The 21,210-nt window shown below is 43.9% G+C and overlaps 1 protein-coding gene across 1 annotated transcript in view; it reads right to left on the reverse strand.

Annotated features, from left to right (window-relative positions):
* Positions 1–21,210, reverse strand: part of cplane1 (ciliogenesis and planar polarity effector 1) — a 286,526-nt gene that overhangs the window by 119,396 nt on the left and 145,920 nt on the right. Inside the window, exons 21-24 of the mRNA XM_059644976.1 lie at positions 18,060–18,169; positions 12,149–12,295; positions 8,240–8,404; positions 6,918–7,026 (exon numbers count right to left, since the gene is read on the reverse strand). Of these exons, the coding sequence (XP_059500959.1) occupies positions 6,918–7,026; positions 8,240–8,404; positions 12,149–12,295; positions 18,060–18,169 (531 nt within the window). The remainder of the gene's footprint in view (positions 1–6,917; positions 7,027–8,239; positions 8,405–12,148; positions 12,296–18,059; positions 18,170–21,210) is intronic.

Below are 21,210 nucleotides of genomic sequence, written 5' to 3' on the forward strand. Positions count from 1 at the left end.
ACACATATGTCAAAGACCAGAGGGGCAAGCATAAGGTGAGGAGTTAGTGGCTTAGAGGAAATTTAAAACTAAAAATTACACCCAGAGTGTGGTAGAAATATCGAATGCACTGCCCGAGAGGGTGGTGGAAGCAAGTACTTACAATGCTGGGGCACAGTCGGTCATGGACCAAATAAAGGTAAATGGGATTAGTGTAGTTTGGTGTTTTCTGGTTGGTACAGACATGCTGGGCCGAAGGATCTGTCTTCATGCTGTATGATTCTCTATGATTATTTCAGGGAAGGTTCACGTGATTGATTCCAGCATTGGGATGGGGGTAGGGTGTTATCCTGTGAGGAAAACTTGGACAGATTGGCCTATATCCATTAAGATGTAGAAGAAACATAAAACATGCTGTGGGGACTTAGCAGGCTGGATGCTGAAGGAATGATTCCCTTTCCCCTCTGAATCCTGAGGGGTGGGGAGGGCAAGGTTAAAAATGAGGGCCCTTCCATTTCTGATGCAGATAAAGATGAAGTTTCCCTTTGGAATAAGTCTTTAGAGCACTCTTCCTCAGAGTGATGGAGGAAGAGTTGCTGATTATTTTGAAGACAAAGCTAGATAGATTCTTAGACAACAAAGTGTGAAGCTGGATGAACACAGCAGGCCAAGCAGCATCTCAGGAGCAGAAAAGCTGACGTTTCGGACGTAGACCCTTCATCAGAGAGGGGGATGGGGAGTGGGAACTGAAATAAATAGGGAGAGAGGGGGAAGCGGACCGAAGATGGATAGAGGAGAAGATAGGTGGAGAGGAAAATATAGGTGGAGAGGAAAATATAGGTGGGGAGGGCACAGGTCAGTCCGGGGAGGACGGATAGGTCAAGGAGGCAGGATGAGGTTAGTTGGTGGGAAATGGAGGTGTGGCTTGAGGTGGGAGGAGGGGATAGGTAACAGGGAGAACAGGTTAGGGAGCCGGGGGCAAGCTGGGCTGGTTTTGGGATGCAGTGGGAGAGGGGGAGATTTTAAAGCTTGTGAAGTCCACATTGATACCATTGGGCTGCAGGGCTCCCAAACGGAATATGAGTTGCTGTTCCTGTGATAGATAGATTCTTGACTGGCAAGTTAGCGAGAGGTTATCCAAGGGACTCAAGTATGTGAACTTCACAATCAGACCAGCAATGAGGGATGAATATAATGGCACAGCAAGTTTGAGAAGCTGACTGACCTAATCATAGATTCATAGAATCCCTACAGTACAGAAGGAAGCCATTCGGCCCATCAAGTATGAACTGACCCTCTGAAGAGCATCCCACCCAGACTGAGTTTACTCCTCATCTCTGTTTTAAATCTGCTACCCATTATCTTAAAACAATGGCCTCTTGATCAAGATTACCCCACATGAGGCCACATCCTCTCTGTACCTACCTTTTCAACCCTCCTCAGCATCTTAAGTACCTCAATTAGATCTCCACTCACTCTTCTAAAAACCAAACAACATACACTTATACTGCTCCACCTCTCTTCAAAGGACAAGCGCTCGTCTCTGGATAATACCAGGCTTTTCCCTGAAGTGGTGCCATGGAAACTGCATTCACCTGAACTTGCAAACAGGCCTCAGTTTAAATGTCTCATTCTCCAAGGTGGCATTTCCAACTTGCTCTGCATTTCAACATCAACACAACAAGGAGAAAGGAAGTGGTTCGAGGGGACATTGAGGCCTAGGATCAGAGTCAGCATCAGCAGGGGGAAGGAGGAGGCAGATAGAGGGCCAGGGCTAGGAACTCATCATTCCATGGTAAAGGATCTTGGGAAAGATGTTAAAGAGATGGTGTCACATTATTCATTAAAGGAATAAGTGCAGTGAGGAGGAATAGTTTTCTTTATTCATTCGCAGGGTGAAGCCATCACTGGCCAGGCCAGCATTTATTGCCCAGAGGCCAAGTAACAGTCAACCACACTACCTGGTCTGGAGTTACATGTAGGCCAAACTAAGTAAGGATGGCAGTTTCCAATCCTAAAAGATATAGTGAACTAGATGGGCTTATCCCGACAATCGACAATAATTTTATAGTCATCATTACATTTTTCATTTCAGATTTTTATTGAATTTAATTTCCACTAACTACCATGGTGGGATTCAAACCCGCGTTCATTGGAGACCCATTACCTGGGTCTCTGGATTAATAGTACAGCAACAATACCAGAAGGTCTTCAAATGTCGTTTTTCTGGGGACAGTTTAAGAATAAAAACGGAGTGGTCACATTCCTGGGAGTGTATTATAGACTGCCAAACAGTCAGGGAGAAATAGTAGTGTGGGGGTATCTGAAGATAATAATGTCCCATGAGTTCAATCCCATTTCTCCCACACCCAATCTCTGAACCACACATTTATCTCTTTACTCACATTCAGCCGTGCCAATTAGCTCATGGCTCAGGTGGTTATCCAGAAGTTATTACCCTTTGGTTGTGCTACTTAATTTAGCTCCTGGCTGCTCATAGTCCCTCATCAAAATCTATTTCCTCTCCCTACCATTGGTACCTGTGTGGACCACAACATCTAGATCTTTCCCATCCTATTCCAAGGTCCTCTGCAGCCCATGTGACATAGAACATAGAACATTACAGCACAATACAGGCCCTTCGGCCCTCGACGTTGTGCCGACCTGTCATACCGACCTCAAGCCCATCTAACCTACAATATTCTATGTATGTCCATATGCTTGTCCAATGACGACTTAAATGTACCTAAAGTTGGCGAGTCTACCACCGTTGCAGGCAAAGCGTTCCATTCCCTTACTACGCTCTGAGTAAAAAAACTACCTCTGACATCTGTCCTATATCTTTCACCCCTCAATTTAAAGCTATGCCCCCTCGTGCTCGCCATCACCATCCTAGGAAAAAGGCTCTCCCTATCCACCCTATCTAACCCTCTGATTATTTTATATGTTTCAATTAAGTCACCTCTCAACCTTCTTCTCTCTAATGAAAACAGCCTCAAGTCCCTCAGCCTTTCCTCGTAAGACCTTCTCTCCATACCAGGCAACATCCTAGTAAATCTCCTCTGCACCCTTTCCAAAGCTTCCACATCCTTCCTTTAATGCGGTGACCAGAACTGTACACGATACTCCAAGTGCGGCCGCACCAGAGTTTTATACAGCTTCACCATAACCTCTTATCCTGACCCCAGGCACCAGGCAGGCAACACAGCCTTTGGGGCTCTCACTCCTGGCCACAGGGAACAGTGTCTATTCCCCTGGCTATACTATCCCTGATTGAAGTTACATTTCTATTTTCAGCCGCTCTTGAATTACTCCCTGCACTGCAGTGCTGTGGTCAGTTTGTTCATCCTTCCTACAGACATCACACCCATCCACATGGGGAGCAAGAATCTCAAACCTGTTAGGCAAGCTCCAGGGCTGAGGCTCCTTCAGCACAACGTCTTGGGCACTTTACCTGTATCACTTGTAGCCACACTCACCTGTTCTAGACCACTGACCTAATTCAAGGTTGTTAATCAAAGGCATATGACTGCCTCCTGAAACCCAGCATTAAGTAACTCTCCTTCTTGCTACAGATGTGGTCACTCTAAACCACAATGGGCTCAACCAGCTTCCAAATCATGCAGGTAAAACACATCATCTGGCCCTGCATCTCTACTTTATTTACTTAATTCTTAATTTGATTTTTTTTAAAATTGTACTAGTCTTTTAGTTTGTAGCCTGTAAATATTTCCCCTATATATCCACAGTCTGAAAGTAACCTATAATTGAAGCAAATTAGTAACTGTGGTGATTGTAACAAGGTCAGCCAGGTGGACGTCATAGAATAAAAGTCAAAAGAACTGTGAATGCTGCACATCAGGAACAAAAACAGAAGTTGCTGGAAAAGCTCAGCAGATCTGGCAGCATCTGTGAAGGAAAAAACAGAGTTAACGTTTGAGTCCAATGACCCTTCCTCAGAACGCAAGGCCCACCCAGTGCCTTACAGGCAAAAGTAGAGGCAGCAAAGCAAAGGAATCATCAAACCAACACAGTTTGCAAAATAGGCAGCACCAGTCACAGCAAATGTGAAGGCTGACAGATCAGTGTGTCTTTGTGGGGTTTTAAACAAAGGATAAGCTGCTTCTTGCAGCTGCATAGATGTTTAATGTCTCACGTAGAGGATTTATATGCAAAGCTGGCTGGGGGAGGCATGGTGGCTCAGTGCTTTATTGGATTGGATGCCAACACAGCCACATTGGTGGGGCAGTGCCCAGAGGGCAATTGGTTAGAGACAAAAACACTGCAGATGCTGGAATCCAGGTAAACAAACTGGAGGGTGGGAACACAGCAAGCCAGGAAACATCTGGAGGAAAGGAGCAATCAATGTTTCGGGTGTTACCATTCTTCAGTCAACAAAAGTAATACCCAAAACGGTGAGTGCTCCTTTCCTCCAGACGCTGCCTGGCTTGTCTGTGTTCTTCTAGCCTCCTGTTTCTCTATGAAAAGGGCACTACCTGCCAACAAGGACAAAATTTACTACCAGCAGCTTCCGCCACACTCATGGCAATGGCCAGGTAAACCCTGGACTCAGTTACACATCCATTATGCAGCTCTTTCATGGCATCAACATTCTTAGTCATTGTGGTTGGACATGCTCACTCAAAGTGGTTGCATGTGAATAGAGTTCAATCGTCAAACACAGCGATGACTATAGAGAAACTATGCGCATCTTTTGCAATACAGCGACTCCTGGAAGTGTTGGTGACAGATAACAGACCATTGTTCACCAGGAGAATGGGGTTGAGATACATATGAGCCATGATCAAACGATAAGGCAGACTTGGGGGGCCAAATGGCCTAATTCTACTCCTGTCTTATGGCTTCATTGTCTTGGATGTTTTGTTAGATTTAAAGGTGGATAGGTCCTCAGGTCTGGATGAGTTGTATTCCAGATTGCTGTGGGAGATGAGGGAGGAAATCATAGGGGCTCACACTCAAATTTTTAATTTCTGTCTTGCCATAAGGGAGGTGCCAGAAGATTGGAGGACAGCTAATGTGATTCCAGTTTAAAAGAAGTGTGATTAAGATAAACCACGGAATTACACAAGTTAGTCTAGCATCAGTGGAGAAAATTCTAAAAGGAGAGGGTTAATTTCCACTTGAAGAGGCAAGGTTTGATCAGGGATAGTTCCAGCATGCCTGACAAATCTGCTGAATTTTTCGAGGAGTTGACGAAGTGTGTAGGTGAGGGTAGGGCAGTTGATGTACATGGGAAACTGATACAGAAGATAGTAGCTCATGCAATCCAAGGTAATTTGGGAAATTGGGTCCAAAGCTGGCTTAGTTACAGAGGACAGAGGACAGTGGTCAGAGGCTGCTTGTGTTATTGGAGCCCAGTGTGCAGTGGTATATCACAGGGATCAATGCTGGGTCCCTTACTGATTGTGATATTCATAAACGACGGAGATGGGAATGAGGGAGAGATGGTAAGTAAGTTTATGGATGACACAAAGATTGGTGAGGTGTTGGCAGTGAGGAGGAAGGTGTTAGATTAAAGGAGGATATAAATGAATTGGTCAGATGGGCAGAATCAAACACTGATAAATGTGAGGTGATACACTTTGGAAGAAGGAACAGTCAATGAATGGCAGGATACTCAGAAGCTCAAAGGAACAGAAGGATCTTGGGGTGTTTGTCCACTGATTCCTGAAGGTGGCATGTTAAGAGCGTAGTTAAGGTGGCATGGGGGGCACCAGCCTTCAGTCAGTTGTGGCATAGATTATAAGAGCACGGAGGTTATGTGGAACTGTACAGGACTTTGGTTAGGCCCCAGCTGGAGCACAGTGTGCAGTTCTGGTCACCGCACTGTAGGAAGGATGTGAATACACTGGAGGGGATGCAGAGGAGATTCACCAGCTGTTGTATGGGCTGGAGAGTCTTACTGATGAAGAGGGACTGGACTGACTGGGGTTGTTTTCTTTGAAACAGAGAAACCCGAGGGTGTACGTGGCTGAAATGTATAAAATTATGAGGGTCAATGTAGGATTGACAATAAGGAACATTTCCACTTAGCGGAGGGATCAATGACTTGGGGTCATGTATTTAAGGCAAAATGTAGGGAGTTGAGATCAATGTGTAGAAAAATGATTTCACCAGAGGTTGGTGGGAATCTGGAACTCACAGCCTGTAAGGGTGGTAGAGGCGGAAATCCTCATCACATTGAAGAAGTCAAAGCTATGTGTAGGCAAGGTGCTGGACAATGCAATTTGAATGGTTAGGTGCTTGGGCCAAAGGGTCTTTGTATGCATTGTCAACCTCAATGACTCTATGAAATGTCACCTCAGATTTCTGATCGCAAGCTCTGGTGTGAAACTCAAACCTGGAACTGTGTCTTTCCGTGGCAACTGAGTCACAACTGCCATTTGTTAAGTTAATCTTGATTTGCTATAACAGGTCTCTGCTGGCTTTCTTAATTAATCTGTACTTGCCCAAATGATTGTTAATTTTGTCCTAAATGATCATTTCTTAATGCTTTCCCAACCACCTTCGTTCAATTAACTAGTCTGTAGAAGCTGTGCTAATCGTTACGTAAATTTGCAAAAAGAACTGTAACATTTGGAATTCTCTCTGTTGTCAAACTCTTCCATGGCTTCCTGTCACGATCTCAAAAATCTTCTCATCAACAAAATTCTCTGCCTACTTTGTTGCTTTGTTTCTAGCCTTCTGCCTATTTTGGATTTTCATTGGTCCGCTATCTAGGACACTTGCAGTGTCTTGGTAGTGTCCATACCTTTGGGTCAGAAGATCTACGTTCAAGTCCTACCCAGCCTGGATCTCTACCACTGTCAGGATACTCATTAAACCCCAACCATTCCAAAGGAGGATTTGCGCCACCTGTATGTTCATCAGGGAATGACAGCAGTGGAGGCTGGGTTACCCAGGCTGCACTTTCTCACCTTGCACTGTGCTGTGACGTAGGTGATGCTGCAATGAGTGATATTTATCCCTGAGAGGCACGCGAATGTCTTCCACATCAGGAAAGGCCCTGACCAGAATCTCAGCAACCTACAAAAAAAAACAGGGCACACCGCTGTGCAAGTCAGCCAGGACAGAGCATGCTGCGAAACATCCATAATAATACAGCTCACAATCATCCCTGTACACTCCATCACCACCATGTTTATTCCATTATTTCTTGGGATGTGGGTGTCACTGGATGGGCCCAGTATTTATTGCCCCATCCGTAGTTGCCCCTTGAGAAGGTGGTGGTGAGCTCCTTCCTGAACTGCTACAGTCCATATGCTATACGTCAACTCGCAATGTCCTTAGGGAGAGAATTTCAGGCTTTTAACCCAGCCTGACAGTGAAGGAATACATTTCCAAGCCAGAGTGGTGAGTGGCTTGGAGGAAATATACAGGGAGTGGTGTTTGCAGCTCTTGTCCTTCTAGAGGGAGGTGGTTATCAGCTTAGTAGATACTATCAGAAGAGCCTTGTTGAATTTCTGTTGTGCATCTTGCAGATGGTACACACGGTTATTACTAAACGTTGGTGGCAGAATGAATGATATTTAAGGTAATGGAAGGGATACCAATCAATTTTTATTGTGTGTTCTGGGACTGCACCTTCCAGGCAAGTGGTGGGTATTGCATCACACTCCTGACTTGTGCCTTGCAGATGGTAGACAGGCTTTGGGGACGCGGTGGCATTATGATAATGTCACTGAATCAGTAATCCAGAACCACCAAGCTAATGCTCTGGGGATATAGGTTCAAATCCTATCATGACAGGTGGTGAAATCTGAATTCAATAAAATCTGGGATAAAACAGTGGTCTAATGGTCACAATGTAATCACTGTTGATTGTCGTTAAAACTCATCTGATTACCAATGTCCTGTAGGGAGGAAAACTGTTATCCTTACCTGGTCTGGCCTACATATGACTCCAGACCACAGCAATGTGCTTGACTCTTAATTGGCCTCTGGGTAGTAAATACTGGTCTAGCCAGTGTTGCCCACATCACATAAATGAACAGTGGTGAATGACTTTAAGAACTCTCAGCTTCTGCCCTGTATTTATTTGGATGGTCCAGTTCAATTTCTGATCACTGATAAAGACCCCGACTGTAGATTCAGCAATGGTAATGTGTCAATCAATATGCACCAACGGTCATGTTCTGCAATAGTCTCCTGGTCTCTGCTCTCACCCCCAACATCTTCCCTTCCTTTTCTTGTTGTCTACTGTAACGTTAGCACATGCTTTTCAGATGTGTGTTCCTACCTTTCTGATTGGAGGCAGCTCACTAACCAAGCTGAGGATGATGTCCTGTACCAGCTCCTCCACATTCATGAACCTAGCAAAGGGCAGCATTCGACAGGCCCAGTCCAGGGAATTCAGACAATGGTCAAGCACAGCAGCATCATAATCTGTTGTTACCTCATAGCTCTGCAAACACATGAAACCCAGGCATTGTGAATAACATCAGTAACCAGTCCACTCTTAATTTGACATACCATCTTATATAAAGATAAGGCTGTAGACTTGCTAGGTGAGCTGGTGTGTTTGATTGTAGACATTTTATCAATTGCTAGGTAACATTGTCAGTTCACCTCTGGTGAAGCATTGGTGTTCTGTCCTGCTTGTTATTTATGTCTGTTTGCTGGGGTGATTGGCATTACTTCCAGTTCTGTTCTTCAGTGATATGCCTGACATATCAGAGATGGCCATAAGACAACTCAGGCCCCTAGGTATCGGGTAGCCCACAAACCAGCAACAGCTACTAACAAACGCATACCCACAGCCAAAAAAACTAATGTAATACACAAAATACCATGCAAGGACAGTGAGAAACATTACACAGGCCAAACTGGAAGAAAACTGACAGCAGGGAATACCAACTAGCCACCAAGTGACACGACCAATTCTCACCGCTCTAATACGCATGGACAAAGAAAGACACAAATTTGACTAGGACAACACATCCATAATAGCACAAGCCAAACAGACACATGCCAGGGAATTCCTGGAGGCCTGGCATTCCAACCGGGACTCCATCAACCAACACATTAGACTGGACCTGATGTACAAACCACTGGAAAACAGAACCGGAAGTGATACCAACCAGCCCGGCAAAACAGAGCCATATAAATAAAAGTGGGAGAGAACACCGACACTCCACCAGGGGCGCAATGACGACGTTACCTAGCAGGGTTACGAAACGCTTACAACCAAACCCACCAGCTCGGGGAGCATGTCTACAACTTGAAAACTTTATATAAAGGCAACTTTTTAGTGCTCCTCATTTTAACCAATTATATTAGAAACCCCTCTTTATTCCTTCATTCGATTACGGGATGTGACTATTACCAATTCCTATAAGACGGTGATCTATGAAGAACTCAGTGATAATGAACTGATGGAAACATTCTATCCAAGAATAAACACAGCTATTAGGAGACAGGTGTATGAACATACACTTAACCAGATTTCTGAACAGCAGATCCCAGCAATAGAAATTCAGCCGTGGTCACTGCTCATCAAAAGATCAACAAGCAGTTTCCATCAGACAGCAGATTGTGATCCAGTGAGGTTGAGGGAAGGGAGAGGTGAGTGATCCAGTGGAACTGAGGGAAGGGGAGGGCAGGAGAAAGAGATTGATCCAGTGGGACTGAAGGCAGGGGAAGGAGGAGGAGGAGGAGATTGACTGAATAGGGCTTAGGGAAAGATAACAGGGTGATCCACTGGACTTAGCACATTGATCTGTTGTGACTGGAGGAATGAAAGATCAAATGGGGCTAGGAAATCTTGTAATTAATTATGACTGGAAGATATATAGAGATTTGTTGTGTCCAGAATGGGAGTCCATATTCTTCTATGGTGAGGCCATTTGTTGACCAGGTTGGACCGCTAGGTGAATCTGTCAGGGTGGGATCACGGTGCTCTTCTGCTGTCAGGCCCAGTGGAACACTACCCTCAGCTGATCAATGTCCTCCCTTTTTCATGTGCCTCAGCAGTTTCAGAGGGAGGCAGTGGTGTAACAGTGATGTCACTGTACTAGTGATCCAGAACCACAGGCTAATGGTCTGTGCAGATAGGTTCAAAACCCATCATGGCTGATGGTGAAATGTTAATTCGATAATATCAGGAATAAAAAGCTGGTCTAACGATGACCATGTAACCATTCTCAATTATTATCAAAAAGCATCTGATTTCATAATAATACAGCACCTCACAAAGTTAACAGTTCCTCTATTAAACATTGAACAGGATGAATGGAGCAAGACCAAGGTAACCCCTATGATCAGGAGACTATGATCTCTCTCTTTCCCTTCAGCCAATCAGGGTGAAGCACTGTTATCAGATCAGCAATTATGGACTGGCAATAAATGTTGCAGCAGCCAGGGGAATCTGTATCTCATGAAAGAACTAAAGAAATCACAATTCTTCGAGGTGGTAACAAGCAGGATAAAGGGGAAAAAGTGGGTGTGATGTTAGAAGGAACATGATCAGGCAGCTTCAGAGAAGCAGGAAAGTCGATGTTTTGGGTTTACACCTTTCATCAGGACTGACACATCGACTCTCCTGCTCCTCTGATGCTGCCTGGCCTGCTGTGCTCCTCCAGCCTCCATACTGTGTTGACTCTGACTCAAAAAATCTGCAGTTCTTACTATCCCAAGATGTAATGTTAGCAAGTATAGAGGATTAGCTAACAAATAAAAGATGGAGTTGAGAGAAGGGAGGCATTTTCAGGATGACATCTGAAACAACTGGAGTACCAACAAGAATAGTGTCAAGGCCTCACTTATTTATAACATATATTGATGACTTGGGTAAGGAAAGTGCATGCATTATAGCCAGATTTGCAGATGACACAAAAGTAGGTGCGAAGGCCAGAGGCAAGGATGACACAAAGAGTCTTCAGTGGAACACAGACAGGTTAAGTGAGTGGGTAAAATCCTGGAAGATGGAATATAATATGGGAAATCTGGACTATTTAAACAGATAAAGAGTGTAGAAAGCTACAGAAGAGAGGGATTTGGGAATCCTTGTCCACAAATCATTAAAAGCTGCAGTGGATAAAAGAGAAAACAAAAAGAATGCTGGCCTTTGTTCGAAGGGAATGGAGAATAAACATAGGGAGAATTTGCTAAAACTATGCAAGGCACTAGTCAGACTGCAGCTGGAATACTGTGAACAGTTTTGGGCCCTATTAATCACATTGGAGATTGCCCACAGGATTTTCAGTCAGCTGCCTGGGTATGGAGGAAAGATTGAGTAGGATCAGCCTGTATACACTGGTGTTTAGAAGAATGAAAGGCAAACTCATTGAAACATGCAAGGCTCTGCTGGGATTTGACAGGGGAGATACAGAAACGTTTTTATTCTTGTGGGAGAGTCTAAGACCAGAGGGCATAATCTCAGAATAAGGAATTGCACAATTAAGACTGAGATGATGAAGACTTTCTTCTCTAAAAGGGTAGTGAATCTGTGGAATTTGTTAGTGAAATCACTCTTCAGTGGCCAACATTCCATCACCAATCACCCTTTATTTACAAATGCATAGCCTTTGACAATAACATAGCCTCTCACTGAGTCAGACATTCAGGGTACCAATATCCTTATATATCAGCCAGTTCACCCTGACTGGACCAGGTTAACAGGGAACTCATATTCTATAATGTCCACCTGGGTGACCTCAGTACAATCACTATATCCCTCTCCCCTGAGTCCACAGACACAGGGCAGTCTAATTCTTCTGGAGTCCACTGGGGCATTTTAACACCAGGTCAGGTTCCTCCAACTTGGAATCCAACACAGGAGGTGCGTAACAAATGTGAGCTTGCCTCTTGCACCTGGAGTGCCCTGCTACACTTTCACTCCCTTCTTCCAGAAGTAGAAGCTTCGAGGCAGCTACTTCCATTACTTCTATCTCTGACTTAGAGGACTCAACAAAGTTTGATGGAGAGATGAATCGAAAAGGTCCCTGAAGCATTTCTGAAGGCAGGTTGTGCTCCCACACAGTCTGTAAATTTGCAGTTTTCAAATAGCCCGCATGCTTATTCAGGACAGTCACACCCACCCAAACTTTATAAGTCACTAGTCCTGAGCTCATATTGATCAATCTTCTGACTTGCAAGGTCATTTCCATGATGCACTGAACTTTGTCCCTTGTACCAAACAGTTTCTCACTTGGTGGAATCCTGGATTCAGCACTGGAGTTCCTGATGCTGTTTCACCCTTCCCCGTGCCTGGGAAGATCCGACTTAGCCTGGTGTGGAGTCTTCTTCCCATTAGCAACTCTGCTGGTGCTGTTCCTGTAGTTGCATATGGGTCATCCTATAATCAAACAAGAACCATGATAACTTGATAGCCAGTGACACAAAAGGCTGTTTCCTCAATGCAGCCTTCAAAGTTTGGACCGTTCTTTCTGCCAGGCCATTGGATGATAGGTGGGATGGAACTGTCCTAGAATGTTGAATTAACTTTCAACTTTAATCACAGAATCATAGATTAAGAATTAGCTAAAGTTCTTGTGATGAATGACAGCCTGTTATCTGTGACCAATACCTCCGTGTCTCCATGTGTCACAAAAGGTTGGCACAATTTTTCCATAGTCGCTCCACTTGTGACAAATGTACTCTAGTGCATCTAGCCACTTTGAGTGGGTGCCCATAATCACTAAAATCATTAAACCCATGAAAGGACCTGCAACTGAGTCCAAGTTTAATCTGGTCATTTCCATGGATGTGGGGAAGCTGCTGGAGGTAAATTTTGTCTTTGTTGACACTCTGGGCCACTATCCCACCAACACGGCTATGTCTACTTCCAAGCTTGGCCACCAGACATAACTCCTCATTAATATCTTCATTTTGATGGTCCCTGGGAGGTCATGATGGAATTCAGCCAGGACTTGACAGCAAACTTTGCTCAGGACAACCACACACTCCCCATTACAATATACCATCCTTCACCGTGAGCAGGTCTCTCTGTGTCCAAAAAAGTTCTCAATTCTAGTTGCAGTGACACATTGGTTTTCCCCATTAATACTCAATTGTTTCAGTTTGGAAAAGAACAGATCTTTCAGTGAGCAAAGTTTGATATTATTAGCTATGGCTGGTTCCATGTCCAGAAAACTCAATGTCACAACCAAATCTTCCACTAGGGGTACCATGGGTGGTATATTTGCTAATGGAAGGCAGTGCAATGCATCCGTATGAACAACTCAGCCATCCAGTGTTTCTAACTTGTAATCATAAGCACTTAATATTACAGCCCAACACCGAAAACTGCCTGAAGCTATGGGCGGTACCGCTTTGTCCTCATTAAACAGACTAAGCAGAGGTTTGTCGTCCATGATAATCACAAATTTTCACCCAGAAAGAAATTAGTGGAACTTCTGACTCAAAATACAACCGCCAATTCATCTTTCTCTATCTGGGCACATTTATGCTCTGCATTAGCCAAAGTCCTGGATGCATAAGCTATTGGGCAGCCCACTCCATTGGGCTACTTATGAGGTAATTCCACCCTGATGCTGTATGGGGAGGCATCACACATCAATGCCAGATCATTCTTGGGATCACGGTATGCCAACACAGAGGATGATAGCTGTTTCTTCACTTCATAGAAAGCTAAGGCCTGTCTAAGCAGCCATTTCCAAGGCTGGCGCTTTTTTTAAATTAGTTGAAGCAAATGTGCCAGGATGGATGCCAGGTTGTGTACGAACATTCTGTAATAATTTACCAGATCCAGAAAAGACCCAAGCTCCGAGACAGACATGGGAGCCAGAGCATCTCTGATTGCCCTCACTTTATCTTCCAAATTTGTTGACTCTGTAGCCCAAAGTAGGTCATTGGGGGAACCTGGAACACGCATTTTTCCCCTTCTCATGTGTATGCCTGCCTTGGAGAAAGCTTTAGGGCTATATCCAAATTCTCGCAGTGTTCCTTGTTAGTTTTTTCCTGTTACTGGGATGTCATCTAAGTAAGTGGCAACCTAAGATAAACCTTACTAAGCAAAATGTTCTCCAATATCCAGTGAAAAATTGAATAGGTTAATGAAATGTACATTGGTACAAATAGAACATAGAACATAGAACATTACAGCACAGTGCAGACCCTTCGACCCTCGATGTTGCACCAATCTGTGAAACCAATCTGAAGCCCATCTAACCTACACTATTCCATTATCTTCCATATGTTTATCCAATGACCATTTAAATGCCCTTAAACTTAGCGAGTCTACTACTATTGCAGGCAGGGCATTCCACAATCTTACTACTCTCTGAGTAAAGAACCTATCTCTGACATCTGTCCTATATCTATCACCCCTCAATTTAAAGCTATGTCCCCTCGTGCTAACCATCACTGTCTGAGGAAAAAGGCCCTCACTGTCCACCCTATCTAATCCTCTGATCATCTTGTATGTCTCTATTAAGTCACCTCTTAACCTTCTTCTCTCCAACGAAAACAGTATCAAATCCCTCAGCCTTTCCTCATAAGACCTTCCCTCCATACCAGGTAACATCCTGGTAAATCTCCTCTGCACCTTTTCCAATGCTGCCACATCCTTCCTATAATGCGGCGAGCAGAACTGTATGCAATACTCCAAATGAGGCCGCACCAGAGTTTTGTACAGCTGCAACATGACCTCATGACTCCGAAACTCAATCCCTCTACCAATAAAACCTAACACACCGTACACCTTCTTAACAACCCCATCAACCTGGGTGGAAACTTATAACTTATAACAAGCCCTTATAGATGCTAAGTATTGCATAGTTTTGAGAATTCTAGTCAAAATGCAACTGCAAGTAAGCACGGCGCATGTCAAGCTTCATGAAGGACAACCCTCCTGCCAGCTTTGTACACAAATACTCTAACCGAGGGATTGGGTATTCACCCAGCTCATGAAATGGTTTACTGTTTGTTTAAAATCCCCATAGTCAGAGACCCACTGGGCTTCATATTCTGCAAATTGGACTGGTTTCATTAATTCGTTAACTTTCCAGACTTCTGATTTCTGCCTCTATTTTTGCACGTTAGACAAATGGCACCGAGCAGGCCTTGGAGAATTGTGGAATTGTGCCCTGGTCAAGTTGTAAGGTGGCCTTGGCTCCTTGGATAGTCCCTAGACCTTCCTGAAAAACGTCCAGGTATTTAATTAGGACTCCACTCAGGCAGCCATTTTCTAATTGAAAAATGTTGAGCCAATCAAGGTGACTCTCTAGCAACCAGTTTTTCTCCATCAAGCTTGGGAACCGAGCCTTTTACTACAATTAATGGCAACCAAACCAGCTGCTTTTCATCAGAGACTGGAACAGAGGTTGTGCCTTAAAGCTGTAAAACTGAAGTCTTGTGCAAATTTGAGGGGTGGAGTCCACAGTGAATATGAGTTCGCTGATTGCGGCTGTTAATCTGGTTCAGTCAGAGAGACCTGGCTGACATGAAAGGGTGAATGTCAGGGAGATGGACTTGCTGAATGCCTGATTCAGTGAGAGGTTGTAACAACCTAGGGCCGAGATAAACAGATTTTTAATCATAAATGAATCAATGGTTAAAAGGAAATGCAGGAAAGGGGAGTTGAAGATTATTAGATCAGTCGTGATTTCATTGAAAGGTACAGCAGACCCATTGGGCTAAATGGTCTACTTCTGATCCTACTTCTGACTTTTGACCCAGTAATAATGATAAAACTTTGAGTCAGAACGTTGTACACCTTAGAGGGGAACTTGCAGGGGGTGGTGTTCCCATGCATCTGCTGTCCTTGTCCTCCTAGATAGAAGTGGTCATTGATTTGAAAGGTGCTGTCTAGACTCTTTGGTGAATTTCTGCAGTGTGTCTTGTAGATAGTACACTATTGCTACAGAGTGTCAGTGATGGAGGAAGTGGATGTTTGTGGATATTGTAAAGTTCACATATTTTTATTTCCCTTATTTTTGGACTGTGGACTGAAAAAGAAAGATGGTGCTTTAAACCAAGGAGACTAGGCAAAGTGATGATGCTGTTACATTTTAAAAGTCACATTTTCTTGAGCACACTGTGAGGTGTATACAATGTTGTGTTTCTTTCAGAACTGAGAGAGTAAAAGGACATAAATACATAGACCTGATAGAGCTGTGTAAGATTATGAGAGGCATGGACAGGGTGAATAGAAAGCAGCAGCTCCCTTAATTCAAGGGTCAATAGCTAGCTGGCACAATCTTTAAGTGAAAGACGAGAGGTTTAAGGGGGTTTGGAAGAAAAGCCCTTTCAACAACACAGTGAAGGGGTGCAGGATGCACTGCCTCTGAAGAAGGTTGAGATGGGAAACTTTATAACTTTAAAAAAATACTTGGATGAGCACTTTAAATGTCATAACATTCAAGGCTATGAGTCAAAAGCAGGAAAGTGGGGTTTATGCAGGTAGTAGTGAATATTTCAAAGTACAGACTTGGGAGGTCAAAGGGCATCTTCTGTGCTGTACGATTCTATGAGACAGAATGAAAATGATGGGTCTGAACTCAGGTGAGCAATGTTTGGCTTGGCTCCTGTCCAAGTGACCATGGCTTGTGTAGTGCCATTGCAACAGGGAAACACAGCTTTGTAAGTAAAAGGAGCACAAAACCTGTCTCTCTCTCTCTCTCTCTTCTGTGTGATAACACCAGAAAAATATCTAGTAACAGCTAGCTGGCTTCTACACACCTTTTACCACAAATCCCCTGTTCAAGGAGAAATAAATTCCCTTAGAAACAGTGAAAGGACCAATTCTCAATCAGTGAATAAGAGTATTGGTATGCAAACAACTTTGTGTCAATGGCAAGGAAACAAACCTAAGATACAGTCGTCAAATTTCCAGATGACCACAGGGCTGATCTTATGTTCGAGAGAGACGACCATGGTGGTTTAACCTTACAGTGACCAACCCATAGGTGAGGAGTGAGGTTGCAAAGAACAGTCCTTTAATATAACCTCTGAACAAGGATCACGGAGCTTGAAACTTTGATTCTGTTTTCTCTCCACAGATACTGTCAGATCTACTCACCTTCTCCAGCATCTTCTGTTTTGGTACTATTGAACTGTGTTTCCCTGATTTATTTTTATTTGTTATTAATATCTTTGTTATGTCTGTCTTTGTGCGTCTGTTTGCAAAAGGGGAATTTAAAAGGGGTTCAGTTTATGTTATATAGTGTAATAAATCAGCCATCCATATTGCCTAAGTGCTAAAGATAAAAGACCAATTGTTTATTGTAAACAATTATCTCCTGTTAAGTACAAAAACCTGGTGAGTGTTTTAACCTGAGTTTGTCAGTCAGAAAGATGTGGTGATACTGAGCAGGTCTGGCAGTGCTTGTGAACAGAGAAATACTCTTCTTTGGGAATCTCACTGAATGAAATTCTGACAAGGCAGGACAATGTTTCCCTGGGTGGACTACAGTCTCAGGATATGTGATGAACTATCTCAGACTGGGGATGAGGAGAATTTTGCTGACCTGCAGTCTTCATTGCACAGAGGGCAATTAAGAGTCACCAATATTACTGTGGTTCTGAAGTATTATATAGGCCAGGCCAGATGAGGACGCCAAATAGGTTTTTCCATTAATCAACAATGCCTTGATGGTCATCAACAGACTCTTAATTGCAGAATTTTTGTAATGAATTCAAATTCGAGACCTAGAACACTACCTGGCTCTCTGGATTTACTGTTAAGTGATAATACCATTAGGTTATCACCTCTGGTGTAAAATGTCCTCACACAGGTGGTGGTAAACTTGTGAAATGCTCTATCAACCATGACCATGGATTCGAAGTCATTGAATATATTTAAGAAAAAGAAAGCTAAATATCTAGACACCAAAATCGTGAAGTAGTATGAGGAGGTGGGGGTGGAATTGTGGCTTTCAGATACAAAATCAGTTATGATTATATTGAGGGAACAAACAGCACAAAGGACTGAATGGCCTCTTCATGCTCTAATTTCTACGTTTCTAAGAAATAATGGGCAGCTCTAACGAAAACTCAGCATCATATCAAACCAACATTTAAAAAGTAAACATCACTACATTGTCCTGAGTTCATTATTTCTATTCTCAGAGTTTTGTGAAGTGGGATGGAGGAAGTACCTGGCATGATCTGGTACTGTCTCTGGCTTTTTGATACTTGCGACAGCTCTCACTCAACCTCTCACGGACATGGAACATCCAGCACAATCCACAAAGATCTCGAAAAGAGCCTGTCAGGTAAGGACACAATGCATGTTATACTGGCAGCCTTCAGGCAGCGCTGGAAGAGCTCAGTCTGCTCACCAAACAATGTGAGAGCTGCTGTTAATAATCCTCGGCAGCAATAATGAGAGTGGGCAGCAGTTTATATCCACATCACGTTCTCCCTCCTTGTTACCACCCTCCAGTCTGTCCTCTCCCTGTCCCGATATCTCACTCTCTCCTGTCCTCTGTCACTCTCTTCATCAACCTGTGTGATTCTTGAATACTCTTCTCTTACCCAACACAACTACTCTTCTCACAAATCTTGTTCTATGATCTTCAAGCTTGTCCATCACCTCGTGTCCATAACTAGTGAAGGTCGGAGAATGTGGGGGGAGGCAGGTTCACTCTGAATGACACACAATTCCAGTACTGCCTTCTGAAGTGCGCCCTCAAGGCCTGTTAATGCATAATAGAGCAGATGCCAGAAATCCAAAGTAAAAACAGATACACAGCTGACTGGGCAGTAACATTGAAGAGAGAAGCTGGGATAACAGATTGAATTTCAACAGACCTAATACCTGAAGGAATGGTGGCCTGGTAACATAACGACAAGCATCCTGGACATGATACAAGGATGATATGGATCATCTCCTTACCACTTTAAGGCAGCTAAAAATCAAAATCATCAATTAAGTCCCATATGAGAGGAAATTGTCTGGTTGTGCCAGCATTTTATCAGCTGGTTGGGTTTGGGAAGGTTCTATCCTTTCATCAGGCCAGGGATTATGAAAAAGTTACAAAAACAGAAATTGCTGGAAAAGCTCAGCAGGTCTGGCAGCATCTTGAAAAAAAATCACAGTTCACATTTCAGTTCTGGTGACCCTTCCTGAGGGTAGGGCAGTTGATAAAGTTCATATAGGTTTCAGCAAGGCCTTTGACAAAGGTCCCATGTGGGAAACTGATACAGAAGCTAAAAGCTCATGGGATCCAGGGTAACTTGACAAGGTGAATCCAAACAAAAAAAAGTTGCTGGAAAAGCTTAGCAGTTCTGAAGAAGGGTCACCGGATCTGAAACGTTAATTCTGACTTTTTCTTCACAAATGCTGCCAGACCTGCTGAGCTTTTCCAGCAGTTTCTATTTTTGTTCCTGATCTGCAGCATCCACAGTTCTTTTGGTTCTTCTGAGGAAGTTCCGCTTAAACCTTTGATAAAGTTCCCCATGGCAGGCTGATGGAGAAAGTGAAGTCATATGGTGTCCAGGGTGTGCTAGCCAGATGGATAGAGAACTGGCTGGGCAACACGTGACAGAGAGTTGAAGTGGAAGGGAGTGTCTCAAATTGGAGACCTGTGGCTAGTGGTGTTCCGCAGGGATCTGTGCTGGGACCACTGTTGTTTGTGATATATGTAAATGATCTGGAGGAAGGTGTCGGTGGTCTGATCAGCAAGTTTGCTGATGACACTAAGATTGGTGGAGCAGCAGATAGTGAAGGGGGCTGTTAGAGATTACAGCAGAATATAGATAGACTGGAGAGTTGGGCAGATAAATGGCAGATAGAGTTCAATCCGGGCAAATGCGAGGTGACGCATTTTGGAAGATCTAACTCTAGAGCGAACTGTACAGTAAATGGAAATTTCCTGGGGAAAATTGATGTACAGAGAGATCTGGGTGTTCAGGTCCTTTGTTCCCTGAAGGTGGCAACGCAGGTCAATAGGGTGGTCAAGAAGGCATATGGCATGCTTTCCTTCATCGGATGGGGTACTGAGTACATGAGTTGGCAGGTCACATTCCAGTTGTATGAGACTTTAGTTCGGCCACATTTAGAGCACTGTGTACAGTTCTGGTCGCCACATTACCAAAAGGATGTGGATGCTTTGGAGAGGTTGCAGAGGAGGTTCACCAGGATGTTTCCTGGTATGGAGGTTGCTAGCTATGAAGAGAGGTTGAGTAGCTTAGGATTATTTTCATTAGAAAGATGGATTGAGGGGGGACCTGATTGAGGTCTACAAAATCATGAGGGGTATAGACAGGGTGGATAGCAAGAAGCTTTTTCCCCAGAGTGGGGGACTCAATTACTAGGGGTCATGAGTTCAAAGTGAGAGGAGGAAAGTTTAAGGGAGATATGTGTGGAAAGTTCTTTAGGCAGAGGGCGGTGGATGCCTGGAACGCGTTGCCAGTGGAGGTGGTAGAGGCAGGCACGTTAGTGTCTTTTAAGATGTATCTGGACAGGTACATGAATGGGCAGGGAGCAAAGGGAAACAGACCCTTAGAAAGTAGATGATCGGCTTAGACAGAGGATCTCTATCGGCGCAGGCTTAGAGGGCCGAAGGGCCTGTTCCTGTGCAATTTTCTTTGTTCTTTGAAGCTCCTCAGAGAAGGTTTTAGGGTGTAGAAGTCGTCACAACTGCAGCAAGGACGTGCTGGATGGGTTGTTCCTTCAATTGGAGCTGCTGTTTACTTACCACCCTCAACTGGCTCAATATTATATGACCATAAGACACAGGAGCAGAAATGAGGCCATTCAGCCCATCACATACGCTCCGTCATTCAGTCATTGCTCCTCAGTTTCTCAACCCTATTCTCCAGCTTTCACCCCATAACCCTCGATTCCCCTTGACAATCAAGAACCTAACTATAGTGGTATCAGAGATAATGGGAACTGCAGATGCTGGAGAATCCAAGATAATAAAATGTGAGGCTGGATGAACACAGCAGGCCAAGCAGCATCTCAGGAGTACAAAAGCTGATGTTTCGGGCCTAGACCCTTCATCAGAGCTGATGAAGGGTCTAGGCCCGAAACATCAGCTTTTGTGCTCCTGAGATGCTGCTTGGCCTGCTGTGTTCATCCAGCCTCACATTTTATTATCTAAGAACCTAACTATATCCTTCTTAAATATACTCAATGATGACCTCCACAGCCTTCTGTGGCAGTGAATTCCATAGATTCACCACTGTCTGGCTGAAGAGGTTTCTCCTTATCTCTGTTCTAAAGGGTCTTCCCTTTAATCTAAGGCTGTGCCCTCAGGTCCTAGTCTCTCCTACCAATGGAAACATTTTCCATATAACCAC

Source organism: Stegostoma tigrinum, chromosome 3 (genome assembly GCF_030684315.1).
Source record: "Stegostoma tigrinum isolate sSteTig4 chromosome 3, sSteTig4.hap1, whole genome shotgun sequence".
In the NCBI taxonomy this organism is placed as follows: domain Eukaryota; kingdom Metazoa; phylum Chordata; class Chondrichthyes; order Orectolobiformes; family Stegostomatidae; genus Stegostoma; species Stegostoma tigrinum.